At 42.8% G+C, this 19,228-nt stretch overlaps 1 protein-coding gene across 15 annotated transcripts in view; it reads right to left on the reverse strand.

Moving 5' to 3' along the window:
* NRXN2 (neurexin 2) overlaps positions 1-19,228 on the reverse strand; it is a 900,728-nt gene that overhangs the window by 217,870 nt on the left and 663,630 nt on the right. For all 15 annotated transcript variants that reach the window (XM_073578443.1, XM_073578436.1, XM_073578438.1 and 12 more), the window contains one exon: positions 7,435-7,616. In XM_073578443.1, coding sequence (XP_073434544.1) covers positions 7,435-7,616 — 182 coding nt within the window. The remainder of the gene's footprint in view (positions 1-7,434; positions 7,617-19,228) is intronic.

Consider the following 19,228-nt stretch of genomic DNA (forward strand, 5'->3'; position numbering starts at 1 on the left):
CTTGGATTTTGCTAAACGTTGTGGGTTTCCGATGACACCTCTGCAGACGCCTATCCCTTTGAGGGGGCTTGATGCTACTCCTTTGGCTAAAAATAAACCTCAGTTTTGGACCCAGGTGGTAATGCGGGTCGCCCCAGACCATCAAGAAATTTGCAGGTTTTTGGTGTTACATAATCTGCACGATACTATTGTTCTGGGGTTTCCCTGGTTACAAATTCATAATCCAGTTTTGGATTGGAAATCTGTGTCTGTGGTGAGTTGGGGTTGTCGGTGGGCCTTTAGTGAGGCTCCGGTGTTTTCCACCTCTCCTCAGTCACATGATGTTCCTGATTATTTGGCGGACTTTTATGATGTATTTAGTGAGAATGAGTCTGCGTCTCTGCCTCCTCATAGGAGTTATGACTGTGCTATTGAACTGAGCCCGGGGTGTAAATTTCCCAAGGGTCGGCTCTTCAATTTATCTGTACCCGAGCACGAGGCTATGCGATCCTATATTAAGGAGGCGTTGGAGAAGGGTCATATTAGACCATCCTCGTCACCCTTAGGTGCCGTTTTTTTTTTTTGTAGCCAAAAAGGATGGATCATTAAGACCTTGTATTGATTATCGTGCTCTCAACAAAATTACTGTTAAATATCAGTATCCATTACCCCTGATTTCTGATCTATTCTCCAGAGTTAAAGGTGCTTGCTGGTTTACCAAGCTTGACCTTAGGGGGGCGTATAATCTTATTCGCATTAAGCATGGGGATGAATGGAAGACGGCGTTTAATACTCCGGAGGGACATTTTGAGTACCTGGTGATGCCTTTTGGGCTCACTAATGCCCCTTCTGTCTTCCAGTGCTTCATGAACGATATTTTCCGAGATTTTGTCGATAAATTTTTGATTATCTATCTGGATGATATTTTGATCTTCTCCAAGGATTGGGATTCTCATGTGGAACATATTCGGACTGTGTTCCGGATCTTGAGGGAGAATTCCCTGTATGTCAAAGGATCTAAATGCCTTTTTGGAGTACAGAGGATTTCTTTTTTGGGATTTATTTTGTCCCCGTCAACTATTGAAATGGACCCGGCCAAGGTACAGGCTATTTACGATTGGGTTCAGCCCACTTCTTTGAAGGCCCTCCAGAAGTTTTTGGGTTTTGCTAATTTTTATCGGAAATTTATAGCAACATTTTCTAGTATTGCCAAGCCATTGACTGATTTGACTAAGAAGGGTGCTGATGTGTTAAATTGGTCTCCGGAGGCTGTTTCTTCCTTTCAGGAGCTGAAGCAAAGATTCACCTCCGCCCCGGTTTTGCGGCAACCTGATGTCTCACTTCCATTCCAGGTAGAGGTGGATGCTTCTGAGATTGGTGCAGGAGCTGTTTTGTCCCAAAAGGATCCTGTAACATCTAAAATGAATCCCTGTGCTTTCTTTTCCCGAAAGTTCTCTCCATCTGAACGTAACTATGATGTGGGGAATCGGGAACTGTTAGCCATGAAATGGGCATTTGAGGAGTGGAGACATTGGTTGGAGGGAGCTAAGCATCAAGTCGTGGTCCTCACTGACCACAAGAATTTGATTTACCTAGAGTCGGCTAAGCGCTTGAACCCTAGACAGGCTAGGTGGGCCTTGTTTTTTACACGTTTTGATTTTGTGGTTTCTTTTCTTCCTGAAACTAAGAATGTCAAGGCTGACGCCCTCTCTAGGAGCTTCTTTGCTGATTCTCCTGTGGTGACCAAGCCTGCTACCATCTTAGGCGAAGGGGTAGTTCTTTCTTCCATCTCGCCCGATTTGAGACGTGCTCTGGAAGAGTTCCAGGAGGACAAACCTGAGCGTTGTCCCAGTGGAAAGTTGTATGTTCCTGACCAGTGGAAGAAGAGAGTGATGTCTGAAGTTCATTGCTCTGCTTTGGCTGGTCATCCAGGTATTTTTGGTACTAGAGATCTGGTGAGTCGGTCTTTTTGGTGGCCCTCCTTGTCTCGTGATGTCAGGAATTTTGTGCAGTCCTTTGGGACGTGCTCCCGGTCTAAATCGTGTTCTCGCTCTAGTGGGTTGTTGATGCCTTTGCCTGTCGCCAAGAGGCCATGGACCCATATATCACTGGATTTCATCTCTGATATGCTTGTCTCTCAAAGGATGACTGTTATTTGGGTGATTTGTGATAGGTTCTCTAAGATGGTTCATCTTGTACCACTCCCTAAGTTGCCGTCTTCCTCTGAATTGGTGCCCCTGTTTTTACAACAGGTGGTTCGCTTGCACGGGATTCCTGAGAACATTGTATCTGAGTCCAGTTTGTGTCTAGATTTTGGAGAACTTTCTGTTCCAAGCTGGGAATTCAGTTGTCCTTCTCCTCTGCTTTTCACCCTCAGACCAATGGGCAGACAGAGAGAACAAACCAGACCTTGGAGTCATATTTGAGATGTTTTATTTCTGCTGATCAGGATGATTGGGTTTCATTTTTGCCCTTGGCCGAATTTGCTTTAAATAATAGAGCTAGTTCTGCCACTTTGATGTCTCCTTTTTTTTGTAACTTTGGGTTTCATCCTCGATTTTCTTCAGGGCAGGTGGAGCCCTCTGCCTGCCCAGGGGTTTACACTGTGGTGGAGAGAATGCACCAGATCTGGGACCAAGTGGTGGATAAGTTATCTCTCTCCCAGGAAAAGGCCCAGAGGTTTTCCAACCGACATAGGACCATTGGTCCCCAATTTAAGGTTGGTGATATGGTGTGGTTATCATCAAAAAAATATTGCTATGAAGGTGGCTTCTCCTAAGTTTAAGCCTAGATTTATTGGACCTTACAAGATTTTGGAGATTATTAATCCGGTCTCTTTTCGTTTGGCTCTTCCTGTCACATTTAAAATCCATAATGTGTTCCATAAATCTTTGTTGAAGAGGTTTGTTGAACCTGTTGTTTCGGGGGCTGCACCTCCAGACCCTGTATTGGTTGAAGGTAACATGGAATATGAGGTAGAGAAAGTACTGGATTCCCGTCTGGCTAGACGGAGACTCCAGTATTTGGTTAAGTGGAAGGGTTATGGTCAGGAGGATAATTCCTGGGTCTCTGCCTCTGATATTCATGCCAAAAGATTGGTGCGTGCCTTTCATCGGGCTCACCCTGATCGCCCTGGTGGCGTGGTTGAGGGTTCGGTGACCCCTCCTCAAGGGGGAGGTACTGTTGTGAGTTCATTTTCCCCTTCACTACTGAGGCCCGAGGAACTCCCTCTTCTGGTGAAGAAAGGTAGTGAGCCTGATTGTCAAACACCTGGGGCTGATGATGATGACTGGCTGAGTGGAGTTAATGACTGGATATAAGGCTGCTGACGCCCTTCTGGCCTGCGGGTGATTTCTCTGTGGACTTCTAGGAAACCAGTCTGATTCCTGCTCATCTAAAGCTAAGATTTCTGCTTTGCCTTTTTGCATTAGTGTTTTGTTTTCCTTGCTTTTCTGGATTCTGCCATTCCCTGCTGGGGTGAGCTGAATCTCCTTTTGCCTGTTGCTCTGTCTTCAGAATATTCCTGAGTACTGACATAGCTTTTTTGAAGCCTAGCGTCTTCAGGGCCTTTTTTACTGTCAGTTTGTTGGCTCTTATTTTCATAGGGTTTTTCACGGATTGCAGACAGCAGCCTTCCTGTCCTTTCCTATCTAAGCTAGCGTGGGCCCCATCTTTGCTCAGTCTATCTTTCTGTCTGTGTTTTTTTCTTTCTTCTTGCTTCACCGTCATTATATGTGGGGGGCTGCCTTTTGCTTTGGGGTCTGCTCTGGGGCAGTTTAAATTTCCCTTTCTGTCTTTAGGCTATGTAGTCCTCCGGCTGTGATCGAGGGGCCTAGGGCATCGTAGGAGCCCCCCACGGCTACTGCTAGTTGTGTTGATAGGTTCAGGGGTCTGCAATCCGATAGCTGCCAACTTCTCTGGTTTTCTGGACTTAGCTTGCATTTCTATTTTTGCCTCCTACGGTGACTCAATCATAACAGAAACCACTTGTTTTAGGTCTCCTCCGTTTTTCATGTAAATGCTGAAGTCATGTTTTTCACAGATAGAACAAATACCCATGATAGTATATGGGTCCGTTTACATATCCATGGTTATCTGTAAACCATGTGTTCACAAAAAAATAAAAAATCACGGAGACATGTCCTTTCTGATCCAGATTTCGAAACCAAGTCATCCACAGAAGCTTGTGGGTCAGAGAAAAATCAGTGGCAACTCATATTGACATCAATGTGTAATTCATGTGTTGTCCATTTTTGACACCGTAAGGCCTCATTCATATTTCTGTGCTATTTGGGGATTTCAAGGATATCACTTGTACCTGTTATAGCCTATGGGGCCATTTACATGTCTGTGATTTTTCACGAATCGAACGGTCTGTGAAAACAAGTCTGATTTTGATCCAAGTGTCAAATGATAATTAACAATGCAAGTCTATGAGTCTGCGAAAAAAATTGAAGCCTTCTTGGACAACATCCAAATGCTCCCCGATTTGCACAGATTATCATAGCTGTTAAAGGTGGAGAAACTTTTTTTTTTCTCCACATATGAGGAAAACTGATAGCACTCAGACCAAACTCTGACCCAAATCCGATCGAAGTCTAATCAAAATAAGTGGTCCATTTTTCTTGTACGTGAGATAACCGGATGTGTGAATGTGGCCAACTTTCATTTTTTAGTTTGGGTATGCAAAAAATTACTAATGGCCAAAACGGCCAAGTTGACCAAATTCTGTTGAAAATCTGATCCATCTCAGTGATGAGAAACGGCCATTTTTTTCAAATCAGTGGAAAAAAAAAAATCAGACTTCTGAATGAGGTCTTAAACTTTTAGAAGATTTTTGATATATTGGAGCCCCTTAAAAGTCCTTTAGATCAGTGGTTGATGGGTTCGGAGACCCCTACTGATCATTCAAACAGGGGCACTCAGATCCTGCATGAGTAAATGCATGGCGGTGTACGGGCTAGAAGGAAAGTCTATAGACTAAGGGCCCCGTCACACATAGTGACGCACCAGCGATCCCGACAACGATATTACCTTGTTAGGATCGCTGGTGTGTCGCTACATGATCGCTGGTGAGCTGCCAAACAGGCAGCTTCACCAGCGATCAGCACCAGCGACACGTGGGTAACAAGCGACGCACGTCGCTTAGTTACCCACTGTGTACCTTAGTTACCAGCGCGCTGGTGCAGGGAGCTGGTAACCAAGGTACACATCGGGTTTCTAAGTGCCGCCTGCTGCTTAGTTACCCACTGTGTACCTTAGCTACCAGCGCGCTGGAGCAGGGAGCTGGTAACCAAGGTACACATCGGGTTTCTAAGCAGCACGCGGCACTTAGAAACCCGATGTGTACCTTGGTTACCAGCTCCCTGCACCAGCGCGCTGGTAACTAAGGTACACATCGGGTTTCTAAGTACCGCGTGCTGCTTAGAAACCCGATGTTTACCTTAGTTACCAGCGGCAGCTCGCTGATCGCTGGTCTCCCGCCTGTCACACGCAGCATTGCGTGCTGACCAGCGGGAGACCAGCAATTAAAAAAATGTCCTGGCCATTCCAGGATGATCAGCGATACCCGGCAGGGGGGCTGGTCGCTGAGAAGTGTCACACACAGCGATCTCGCTGGCGAGATCACTGTTGGTCACAAAACATGTGACTCAGCAGCGATCTCACTAGCGAGATCACTATGTGTGACGGGGGCTTTAGGCTACTTTTACACATGCCGTGTTTTTTGCGGCCTGTTTTTACAGGACGTTTTTGCGGGCTGTATTAACGTGATTTTTGCGGTCTCCCGCAAAAACGGGCTGCAAAAAACCTTCTCGGATCGCCGTTTTTCCCTGTTGTAACAAATTGCAGGGAAAAAAAACGGCGATGTACAAATACGGTGACCCGCAAAAACAAGCTACCGTTGTTTTTGAGCTACCATTGTTTTAAATGGAGGCAGTGTCAGTGAGCCGTGAAAAATATCAAGTAAGCTCGATATTTTTTCACGGCCGTATATACAGCCCTCATGGCCATACAGCACATTGCGCTCTGATGTATTTTTGCGTGCCGTTTTTGCGGCCCAATAGAAATCTATTGGGGGTCGCAGAAACGGCCCGCAAAGACACGGCAAGTGTAAAAGCAGCCTTATACACCGCTATGTGCTTGTACAGGAAAGGAGTGTTTCTGGTTTTAGCACTGAGGCTATCTAAGCATCTCCAAAATATCATAAAGTTCAGTTGCACTTCAAGTAGTAAGTGTAGTAAATCTCTCCTACAGAAATTGTATATCTAGACATTGCGGTTTCCAAACTGCACAGATGTTCAACTTAACCATACTTAAGTAAAAAAACTGGTAATTCATAGATACATCTGCTCATGGGGAAATATTAATAGTATTAAAGGATTTCATTAAAGAATCTTCCAGCTATCACTATCTTTCATAACGGCTCATATTTGGTTAGTCGTGTCTTAAGCCGGCTATACAGTACACATTACAGAAATGTCAGCAGTTATCGAACGGTGGCTTATCCGCCCTGCAGTACATATGCATATTTAGATATTTTAAGCTGCATGTTAATGAAAGATCAGGACAGGGATGGGACAAGCTCTCTTAGTCCTGAAGGCAGCAATGGTTGTAAATGTCATTTTTGGTCCCAGATAGTTGTCAGATAGATAATAATTTACCATTTGTCACCTTATCTCCCCCTCATCCACAATATTCCCATTTACAATCACGGCATCCAATATATTTTACAAAGAATTGAAAGAAATTGTATCTGTCATCACAGGTAACTTTTCAAAGCTTGCATGAAGAATGACACCATTATATGCCTCGAATTCTACATTTTTCATTAGTTTTCTCCTCTATAGGCTCTATTTTTGTTTCAGTTATCTCTGAGCTATTGGGTGGATACCAGCTGCTATTATGTCTCCTATACACAGCACACACACACAAATGGATTCTTGAACTTCTGCCTCTATAGTATATAGACAGAAGCAGCAGAAGCAGAACGGAAGACGTTATGCAACAGTACTGAGCTATGTGGATGTGAATCCAGCACTGAAATAAATTTTGCTAGAAGCTGCAGCACAATCTGCTGGTGCCTGTCTCTCACTGTGCTGTGTGCTTCTCCCTCCTCCTTCCAATTCCCCCTCTCCATGGATTATAATAAGGGGTGTAAACTGACACCTCAAAGACTTTAACCAAATAGATTTGAGTTGTTTTTTAAAGTGATTTGATGAGTTCAGGAGGTAGCATGGAAAGAAGTAACTCATAAATAGAGAGGAAAAAAAACATTTTTTTCTGAAATGATATAATGCAAAAGGTTTCTTATATACTCTTGTACTCTTGATTTTTCCAAAAATTGTTAGGACAACAATGACCATTTAAAATGGGCAGTACAATGAGAGTGAGAGACAGTCAATACATAGTAAAAGCAATACCATTATCAATATATGAAAAATAATATTTTCTTACTATGTGAAGTTGCAAGTAGTCTCCCAAACCAGAGGCACTGTCTACTCGAAGTAAGACTGCATCCTTCTGCTGTGTGGTGAAGCCAACTGCAAGCCGATCCGCTCTTGTACTTGGCCGATCATTCGGAGGCCAGGTGTATGTTATCAGTGCTCCCCCTTTTCCAAATATATATGTGGTACCAGCTAAAAGAGAAGAGGAGAGAAGCTGAGGGTACGTCCATTTCTGAGCCATCGTTAATAATTATCAATGTGCTGGGAAAAGAATACAATGTGTAATATAGTCATAAAGGAAGAAACACAAATTACTTCACAATTACACTTAAGATTTACCCATTGAGAGATAAGAACAAGGAGCTTATGTAAGGACAAGGCACATATCCTTAAAGATAAGGGTGAATACAATAAAAGTGGTGACAAGGAGCAAAGTAGAAGACCAAAAAATGCTGAAAGACATTTTGGATGGATAAAGGCTAGGTCAAATTCTGGTGATCCAAAAACATTGACTTGATAGTAGAGTTGAGAGAATTTGTTTGGAATTGGTTGCCGAAGCTGAATTTGCCATATTGGTACCCTATTCTTGCCGAATGTATATTTGATGTTCGGTTCTGAACATATTCAGTAATTTATACTTCCATTGACTCTAATGACGTTCGGCTGTGTTCAACGAATATTGCAAAAACAATATTCGCTGCCGATCATATTCAGAACCGAATCTGAACAAATTCGCTCAACTCTTCTCGTTAGTACCCTTAGTGACTAGACCTCATTCGGCATCATAATAGTAAGTGCTAGAGGCATGAAGAATGCCGGTCCGAGAATGTTGGGTGTAGAAGCGAAGATGGCTGTCGAGGAGGACTCGGCTAGATGCTAGACCAGGGCAGCATTACTGAAATTCCTCATCCATAGATGTAACTTTAAAGACATTTTGTAGAATGTCAATAGTGATGATCTATCATTAGGCTAGGGTTACATGACCATATTTTCTCTCATCCTAGTGTATAGCATGATAAGTATGTGCTAAAGGCATCAAGGATGTCGGTTTGGGGATATCGGATGCAAAGGTGAAGACCGGCTGTTGAGGAGGAAGGAACACTAGATCATAGCAGCATAACTCAAATTGCTAATCGATAGACATAACTTTAAAGACATTTTCTGGAACCTTAATATTCATTAATATCATTAGGCTAGGGTCACACAACAGTATTTTCTCTCATCCCAGAAATTTGGTCCAATTATATTGATCAAACTCTGATTAGAGGTGGATCAAGGTGTTACCAGGGTATGACACGATATTTGAAAAAAATGATAGATGAAAAAAAGTCTCAATCTTCTCCATTTCCTCTGTCTGGGAAAATCGGACCGTACTCGGTTGTAATCCAAGTGAGGTCCGATTTTTTTCCACGGACTCATTGACTTGCATGGCCGAGTGTGATCCAAATATCAGATCCAAATCATGCATGCAGCAATTTATCCCTTGGATAGACTCGATTCGAGGAAAAAAAAATCAGACATGTGCATGGCCCCAAAGAGTAACATTGGTCCAAGTGCGATCCTATGTTTTCTCAGATTGCTCTTGGACCAAAAATACGGTCATCTGCATGAGCCCTTAGAATTAATTTGGTGGAGATCTGACTCCAGACACCTCTAAGAATCCGCCGATTTGAAAAATGGTGGTGCACCATAATTGGCATAGCGGAATACATTGTGTTGTGATCGTTAATGGTCCTGCAGCTTTTTCCTATTCATATGGATGACAAAGAAAGCTGCAGGACCATCCAAGACCACAGTCTATTGTTAGCTTCTAGGAATTTGATTGATATGGGTGCCGGAAGAAAGACCCCCACCGCTAATCTGATATCGATGAGGATGGGTCTTCACCAAAGTTGATGCGATTGGATTCACTGGATCTGGTCCATTTGCTGCATCAGTGATCTTTGGTAGCTGGACAGGAGCCCTAAAAAAAAAGCCTCCTGTCGTGATCCATCTTTGGATCGATGTCAGATTTGGATCCTCATATATAACCTTTTTTCCTTTCAGGCCATCAGGGGTTAATATCAGTTTTTACCCCCCGGTGGCTGCTGGTGTTTCTACAAGTTTAGTCTGCTGGTGGGTTTTGGCCCCCAGTGACCGCTGGTGTAATTGCATGGCTGGTCTCCCTGTTGAGGCAGGTGGAAACCACTCCCACCTTCCTATATAAGCTCTCCAGGTGCACCAGCTAACTGTTGGTGATATTGTTCCTCTTTGGAGACCAACCAAGCTGGAGTTCAGGAGCTGACAGAGTTCTGTGGTGCTTCAGTTCTATTCTGTTTTCAAGTGGCTAACTCTGCTGTCCTGGAGCATTGTAGCAGATCAAGCTAAGCGTTGATTTGTTTTACCCCATTCTGTTGAATCCTTTCCTTTTGGGTTTTTGTGCAGTACACTTTATTCCCTGTCTCACATCCTGGGAAGGGGGTTGGGGGTTTAGCTCAGTGCTAAACAGGAGACAGGGACAGGTCAGAGACTTGGGCCTCACTACCATTAAGTGTACCTCCAAGTTATGGAAAGTCAGGGCCCTCCTTAGCCTGAGGGGCAGTTTAGGGGCCCTGGTTCCTCGTCCCCTGTCTTCCCATTACTGCCCCGTGACATTATCAAAAAACCCACCAGCAGACTATCTAAACGTGTAGCAACACCAGCAGCCACCAGGGGCAAAAACTGATATTAACCATCGATGGCCTGAGAGAAAAAAAGGTTGTATATGAGGATCCAAATCTGACATCGATCCAAAGATGGATCGTGACACCTCCTACCTGACACCATCCATGGTTATTCTTTTGAATAGACAGCCTGGCGTGATATCACATGTGAATCATATTGCAAAGATGATGTTGCACCAGGCTGGCTAATCAAAAGAAGAGCCATGGATGCTGGGAGGTAGGAGGTTAGTTCTCAGGGTTCCTGTCCAGTGACCGCAGATTACAGACCTCTCTGCTGGACCAAGTCCTGTGAAACGATTTGCACCATCTCTAATCATGACTATTAAAGCCTGGAAAACCGCTTTGAAAACGAGCCTTTACATCTGCAGAGCTGCATAGATAGAAATTAGACCTTTCATTACTGTATACGTGGTTTTTCTTTCTTAAGTAAACTTATCAGTCATTTCTTGAACGGCTTTCATCCGAAGCCGGGAATCACATTGCCTTTGTGTAAACTTCACAAATGCATGCTGTTCCAGTCTGAACATTATACTATTACCCACTCAACCTAAATGCTTTCAAAAAGTGACATAGCGATACGGGGTTGCCTTTTATTCTTAATTTGTGAGATTTTTCTATTTATTTTTTTTACAATGCTTGATCTTAGACGCTGAATTACTGGAACAATTATAAGGAGCATTCATGAGTCATAACAGGAGAGGAACTATCACATTTCAAGATTTCCTATGCTGGCCTCTATAAAGTATAACAAATTAGAATAAGTCACAATTGGCCAATAATGAACAACAATACGAGGGTGATAATGGGACAAGTCTCTGGTAGTGCTTTCTGCTGTTCCTGTTTTTATAGAACAGCGGCCATCTCCGCTAGTAACGAGTATAGCAAAATTTCTTTATGCTACATCGCATTACTGTAGTCCGCGAGGAATAATTCAAGTAATATTTTCAATAAGAGACATCTCAAAACCATGCAGGGTGTTTAGTAAGGACTACAAAGGCATCTTGCTTAGGCATGGTTGAATAGAGGCTGCTCTATTGAAGGGTCCGAATCAGGTTGTCCTTTATTTTTCTACAGGGATCTTCACATTTGCAAGAAAAAAAACCAGAAGAGAAACAATTAGTCCAAGAGTCCCTTTTGTTGGAAAACAAACAAGCTCCCTACTGTTCGGTTAACGGGATGTATTGTGGCATGAAGCAGTACTTGGCAGCTACTTAACTTGAAGCTCATGGGTCCTAATGCAAAATCTTTAACAGAGCCTCCAATTATTGCAAAACTTTAATAGTATTGGTCTTTTCATATAGGCTAAAGGCATTTCTTTGGCCCTTTAGGCTCCAGGACCTGGGTGCGATTGAAACCCCTGCACCAGTTGAAGTTACGCCTCTGGTACTAGGAATGGTTCCCATTTTGCACCTGCTATGGTGCACACTCAGCCCTATGTCCGACCCAGTGGAGATGCCACGTGATTATCCCTCATGTATTTAGTGGGAAACTACAAAGCTCAATTGAATTTTGGCATTTGCCTAGGCTAGGATCAGAGGTGTACTTTCTATAGGGGCAGACGAGATAGCTGGTATGGGGCCTGTGACAGAAAAGGCTCAATAAGGTTGACGCATAATTCTCCATAGGAACCTTCACATTTGGAAATTAGAAAAGAAGCATGCAGCTTTAGGCCCACAAGTCCCTTTTTAGCCCTAAAGCTCCAACAACCACCCTCCTGCTACAAAAAGATGGATTTCTGCTGTGTTGCACACTCTACCTCATGTCCGTCCCGGTGGAGGGGCAGTGTGACAATACTCCAAGGAATTCAGGGAGAAATCCCAAATCTCAAATGAATGACTCTTGCCTTCCAATGGACAAAGGTATACAAACCAAAGAGAGGAAGAGAACTGTTATGATGAGTCACCGAAGGAGGAAAAAACAAAATACCAGCTAAGTCCAGAAAAACCAGAGAGGTTGGCAGCTATTGGATTGCAGACCCCTGAACCTATCCACAACAACTAGCAGTAGCCGTGGGGAGTTCCTACGGTGCCCTAGACCCCTCGATCACAGCCAGAGAGCTACATAGCCTAAAGACAGAAAGGGGAAAAACTAAACTGCCCCAGAGCAGACCCCAAAGCAATAGGCAACCCCCAACATATAATGACGGTGAAGCAAGATGAAAACACTAACACAGATAGAAAGATAGGTTGAGAAAATGATGGGGCCCAAGCTAACTACATAGGACAGGATAGGAAAGCTGCTGTCTGCCATCCGCAAAAACCCTATCAAAATGAGCCAACCGACTGATAGGAAAAACAGGCCCTGAAGTCGCTAGGCTTCAAAAGACTATAACAGCACTCAGGTATATTCTGAAGACAGAGCAAAAGATCAACAGATGAGAGACAAAAATGGAATTCAGCTCACCCCCGGCCGGGGATGGCAGAACTCCCAAAAAACAAGACAAAACAAAAACAAAACTGAAGAGTACAAAGCAGAGCAGAAAAACTTAGCTTTGAGACGCAGGAATCAGATTGGTCTCCAAGAATCCAGCAGGAAAATCACCAGCCAGGAAGAAGGACGTCGGCAGCCTTATATCCAGTCTTCAATTCCAGTCACCCAGTTATCATCTAGCTGCCCAGGTGTTTGGTAATCAGTCTCACTACCTTCCTTCACCAGAGGAGGGAGTTCATCAGACCTCAATGGTGAAGGGAAAAATGAACTCACAACAGAGAACTGTTAAGGAACAAATGAAAAAAGGAATCCAAGTCCACAGAGACCTTCATGTTTGGAAATCAAAAAAGATTAATGTAGCCTTGGGGACAGCTGATCCTCTTGTTAGATGAGCAATTAGAGGATGGAAAATGACTGGTAATGATCGAATGGCCTCAAATAGCCACCATTTTGCAGAATTCGCTCATAGCAAATTGCAAAAATTCATATTCTTAAATGGATTAAGGCAAGGATTAAAGGTTTACATAGCATAGAGATGGAGAAGATGTTATGAGGACTGTGAAGAAAAGGACATAAGTCAGGTTGGTCCCACATTTGGAAATAAGAAAAGAGGTCCCAAGTTTCTTTTGTAAGCATATCAACAAGATGGATATTGACATGAAAGAGTACAAGAATAGTTCCCATTGTGCACGTGTTATGGGACTCACTCGCCTCCATGTCCAACCCAGTGGAGGTGCAGTGTGAGTATGCCCATGGTGTTTAGCTAGACAACGAATAATGGCTCCGTTTTATCAATCTTCTTGGAACATCTTGTAAGCCCCACAACTACCACTTTTACAGAAAATCCTTGTGTTTCTGTACAGAGATACAAGCCTTCATGACACTCTATTTGCTTAATTCATCTAAATCCTTAATCCTAATAAAATGTAAGTCTTAGCAACCACCAGCAGTGAGTAAATCAGGAAATAAAGCATCATGGCCCTATCATTTGACAAACATTCATTTTGCAGCAAATCTAATTATGAACTCTCCGGTGACTGCTACTCTCCCTCCCTACATGAATATCTGGTATCAGGAGAAGTAATATTTTAATATTATGATATAAATATTTATGTTCTATGCTGAAATAGGCACATTTTACTAATGAAAATATATTCATATCACACATACTGTATAATATGAGCGAATGTTTATCCGACACACAACAGATATTGGGTCTTTGGTCCAAATTCTGTAGACGGAAGTGAAATTATTCCATACTGGCCAACTCTCAGGAATTAGCATCTGGTATGTGACTAGCAGCTGGGTCCAAAATTTTTTGGTATCTTTGTCTTCCGGACTAATTTTCCCCCCTTTAAGCCTATTCCTTCATTCATTCTCCATTATTAATGTCATGCACAAGAAAATTTCTAGAAACCTTAGCTGTGCGTGGGCGATCAGCTTTCCTGGAGGTGGTTTTAGCTGTGTACGGGAGATTGGCCAACTTCTTGGATAGTCTGGGATGTTTTCCTTTTTTTGTGTGAGCCTTATGGGTGTTCTTGTTCTAGAAAAGTTGGCAAGAATGGATTATATCAAGAAGTCCAAAAATAACTTATAATTTTTTTAGGGGTGTCCACTACAAATGGATCCAAGGCGGAATTGTTACTATTTTCCTGTTTCGGCAGAATAGTCTACCTAATAGAGTTCTCCCCAGTTAATTATTTGCCCCAGTCGTGAGCACAGTGATATAGGAAAGAATCAGATATTCACCTACTGGACCACAAGTGTTCCTCTACACCATTGCGGTATCCCTCACAAGTCTTTTTGCTTCCTTTCTCGGAAAGAGATATCCTGTGGTTGGCTGAGGTCTTAACATAGGTTGTTGGCTGCAGTTGTAACATTTCGACCAAGCACATCACCTAGCTCTCTTCTGGCTTTGATGGAATGCCACCACTGCAGTTAATCAGTAGCTGCAGCAGTCACTTGATGGACAAGGAAGCAAGTAGACCAGTGGCGACACCACTTGCCACCAGTGCGAAAGAATGCTGCTTGTGCATTAGCAGAGTATATGTTTCATTTATATTAAGACCATGATGGTCACATTTGTACAGTGAAACATTGCAGTGGAGAGTCTATTGAAACCGCTCCATCAGTGGTCGGCTCGTGCACACCACCATAATAATTGGACAAGTGCTACCTGTCGTTTTGATAGCACTTGTCCCCATCTTGCTCTATGAGGCCGTAGACATGTCCTATTTTTTCCTGGGACCGAGTAGGTCCGAGGAAAAAAAAAAAAAAACACAACATGCACGATTTGCCTTTGAAAACCTGATGACACTCGAATGGTTCAATTTTATGGGTCCACAGAAAAAAGTCATATCACACTCGGAAGACATCCAAGGGCGGTCCTTATTTCATGGACTGACAATATGAAGAAGATGTGAGACAACCTTTTTTATCTCAGGCTCTGAGAAAATCAGATCAAACTCAGTCTAATCAGAGTCCGATTTTCTCGGTTGAGAGAAAAATAGTCGTGTGATCCTAGTCTAAAACAGGTAGTATTTTCCCTAAAACTAGTATTTTGTCATCTATTTCATCCCATCTCACCTATATTGAGTAAAAATAAGCCTAGAGGGAAGCATCAGAGGTTTGCTAAAAAAATTGATTTTGCCCAGGGAACTGGTAGCCCATGAGGATGGGGTCCACACTTTGCTTATAGTATTTGTGTCAAGCAATAGCAAATAAATCTTGGCTTCATACCTTTCCCCCATCCAACTACTTGAGACCTGCACATTTACATTGCTCCCTACTGCAAGCAACATCGGATTTTGCCTCCACCTACGCATCCGAGGCTCCATCCAGCTGTGGGAAACGCTGTAAACAGATGTTACAAAGCCCCATAGAGATTACGCACTGAATACAAGTGAGTGGGTGAATACATATTAACATTGCATTTCCGACAGAAGTGGAGGCACTATGCGAGGACGCTACATGGTGTAATGCATTACAGGGCGAGTCTGCAGTCAGGCGGATATTATCATTCTACGATCATACGCCACAATGTCCTGCAGTCCCACTTCTGCAGTGCCGTGTGATGCCAGACATTAAAAGAAGGCATTGTGTTAGCATACGGCTCCCGGCTTATGTTTGTTTACAATAATCAAGAAATTGGTTTTACCGTTTTTTTTGTAGTGTCTTAATAAGGGAGCTGACAAGGTTAGATGAATGTGTTCTATGTTTATCACCTAAACAGCAGCACGAGCTTTAAGAGCTCATTTTACCAAAACTAAGACTATCAGACTGGGACAGATTAATGGAACGCAAGAATACAGCCATAGATCAATAACCGCAGTTGCTATAGTAATGCCATTTATGTTCTATCTCCATCCGAGCACTGTAGTCATACACATTGCTGATTTATGTAAAAAAAAGGAAAAACAAAACAGCCATTCCATTCTAAAAAGGTTTATCTTAAACCCACAAAGTTGCATTCATCTACACAAAAGCCGAAGGAATTGTGACTTCTTTTCCCGTTTCGGCATAATAGTTTTTGCTAACCTCCCTACCTAATAGAATTCTCCCCAGTTAATTAGTGGCCCCCGTAGTGAGCACAGTGATGTAGGAAAGAGAGGAAAGAGAAGCTCGCCTTTAATTAAAAAATGATAACGAGCTCTAGTTTTGCAAGGAGGGAACAAAAAAGGGGGGGAGGGGGTGGGAGGAGAAAATCAGGGGAAGAGAATGCACACACGCGACAAAAAAAAAGGAAACAGAAAAATCAGACAGAATGAAAAAAAAAATAAAGGAAAGCAGCGAGACGAGAAAGGCGGAAGAATACATGATTGAACTTAAGAGTTAATGACCTCTAGTATAAGAATAAAATCAGAGAGAGGGTGGAATAAAAGAGGCATGGGCTCGGGAGGGGAACATTAGATTGGATAATGTCTTCTAAAGTAGAGCTTTAATGAAGTGTAAAGATGAGGGAAATAGGAAAAAAAAATAAGTTATTAAGTAGGACATGGGAATGACCAAGGACAATTGCTTACTCCTCCTGACTTGCATGTGCCGATCAGGAACCCAAGACTAACATGAATGATTGAACCACTGAGGAAGGGCTATCGTGGTAATTCTTGGGGCTTACGGTTAAGCCAGTCTTTGGAAAGCACAAGTATACAGGGAGTCACAGAGAGAGTAAGACGTTGTCAAAGAAAGGAGAAAAGCACAGATCGGAATTAAGGGATGTATTGAATTAAGACAACAAAATACAGTCAAGGAAAAAGGTTCAGCGCCATCGAGGCAGAGGATTACAGGTTTTCCTATGTAACTCTAGGCCTAGGAGACGTAAGAAAGGCCATTTACACCATTCCACATGGGGAGTACTCATGCATATAACTTTTTTTTTCTTAAAATATATACAGTAAATGTGACAGACCTGTCCCGGGTATCCCGGTCGCTGTTCTCTTCTCTGTCCACCTCTTCTGTTGTGCTACACATCGGGTTTTGCAGGTTGCCCAGCGTGAATCTTTGACATCACCTCTCTAGACCTAGTTTAGGCCCACTGACACACAGATGTGTCTTTAGAACAGTGTTCCCCAACTCCGGTCCTCAAGAGCCACCAACAGGTCATGTTTTCTTGATTTCCTTAGTATTGCTCAGGTGTTTGAATTATTGTCTGTCCAGGTGATGCAATTATCACCTGTGCAATACTAAGGAAATCCTGAAAACATGACCTGTTGGTGGCTCTTGAGGACCGGAATTGGGGAACACTGCTTTAGAATGTGTTTCAAGAATTTTGGTTGGGGTACCTCACCTCCTGTGAACACCGTGCTAACCTGCTTCTTTCCGTAATGACTTTACTGCATTCATCCAGTTGCTCCCTAGTTTCCCAAGTGTACCTCATCTTCGCTTCCCAGGTGCCCTCGTGCCAGGTGCACCTAGCCCAGTGACTATGTACCCACCCGGACAAAGTGAGCCTGACAATAAAATTCCCATGCACTACTGCTTGTTTAATTTAGTTCTCCATCAAACCACTGATTGATCCAAGCATAAAAATTTGAAGCACCAGAATGATTCATCAGGAATATTCTCTGTTAATCCCATAAAACAAACAACAATATTTTGACCTCAAAAGATCTTTACCAAGCCTGAGCAAAATCACAATTTTTTTTTTTAGACTTTTGATTGCCAGGCTATAGGAGGAAGTAGCAACAACAAAAAATGTCAGCTTTAGATGATCCCAACTTGTGAGAACTGGTTTTTCTAAAAAAAAAAAATTCCATCACAAATTGCCCTTATGTTGGGCACCCCATCGATCAGCTGTAATCTATGAGGAAACCTAGCAGTAAGTGTATAATTCTTTATAGTGCCACCACATGGGAACGTAAGTAGCACCCAACGCCTATTGAACTCAATGTCTGTGTAATGTAGGACAGGACATGTCCTGAAGAGAACGCAACACTCTTTGTAGCCACTGTCACCTTGGATCAAGTCAAGAGGATGGTAGACCGGCCCGAGTCTCTGGCCTTACTATGCTCCTGTTAAACCCTAATGAGGCATGGACAGAAATGTAATGTGAACAAGACACACAAGGTAAAACAGGGATAACAGAAACCTACAGTTATACAAAAGCAGTAACCAACAATAGGGAGGAGGATAGGGACAGGGAGGAATAAACTAAATGGGAACAGGGACCTGGAGATAAACACACACGTACAACAGAACACCTTTACAACAACTTATCTGCCAAACACTTAGTTTAAGCACACAGCACAGAAAGACAAATCTCCAAATAGCGACAATGAACTCCTATTCAGCACAGCGTCTCCAAAGAGCAAGGAAGCAGAGCTTTCACTGGCAAGACAGAGAGGGTCTGCCTAGGTTTTATGGGAAGAGTGAATGACCGGTTCTGAGCAGCTGAAATGGAGCTGCATGTTTCTGACCAGCATAGAAAGGGTGATTAACCTCTTCAACAGCAAAGGAAACTCAATTCACACTTAATGACTTGTATAGAGGCAAAACGATATTCTTGTCGTGAGCATTTATGCCTATTTGAATCATCCCAATTTTTTATAAGCTTTATCAGCAGCTACCTGGCACTGGGTTTTGGATGGTTTACATATTTTTTGGGTTGGGTAGACAGGAATAAAAGTTTTTTTTTTCAAAAGGAGATGAATGAACCTGACACTGGTGTGACCTTATATCGGCACGGTTGTTGTAGTGGCAGATCTGCTTTAACCTTTTTAGTTATGGCAGAACATCTAAAGGAGCCTTCCAAGATCTTGTACAATTCTAATGAGTTATATTGTATCTGCTCATTGAACAGCATCAGCTTCAGAATTTCCAGACCCCCTAAGGATTGCATAGGTACACCCATACCAATTAGCCAGCATAGATCCGACATATTACATTTACTGGTCCCTCGGAAACGCCGTAAAATATACTGAGCATTACACATTACTTCTTCCACAGCCATGGAATAACCGTAGAATATATGTCGAATAAGAATCAGACCGGGGAATAGAGGTCTGTTAAAACATGATGTTCATAGCTGTAAAAGATGCACCGTGAGTCATATAGAAAAAAAGACTGTTTTACTTATCCAACTGCGCCAAAATTGTGCCAAAAATTGGCATTCTTGCCATACCCCTTTAGTTTGGATTTTAGAAAGTTTTTGTGGGTCATTTTGCAATTTTCAAA

This window comes from Dendrobates tinctorius, unplaced genomic scaffold (assembly GCF_039654945.1).
Source record: "Dendrobates tinctorius isolate UK_male_01 unplaced genomic scaffold, ASM3965494v1 ptg000059l, whole genome shotgun sequence".
NCBI lineage: Eukaryota > Metazoa > Chordata > Amphibia > Anura > Dendrobatidae > Dendrobates > Dendrobates tinctorius.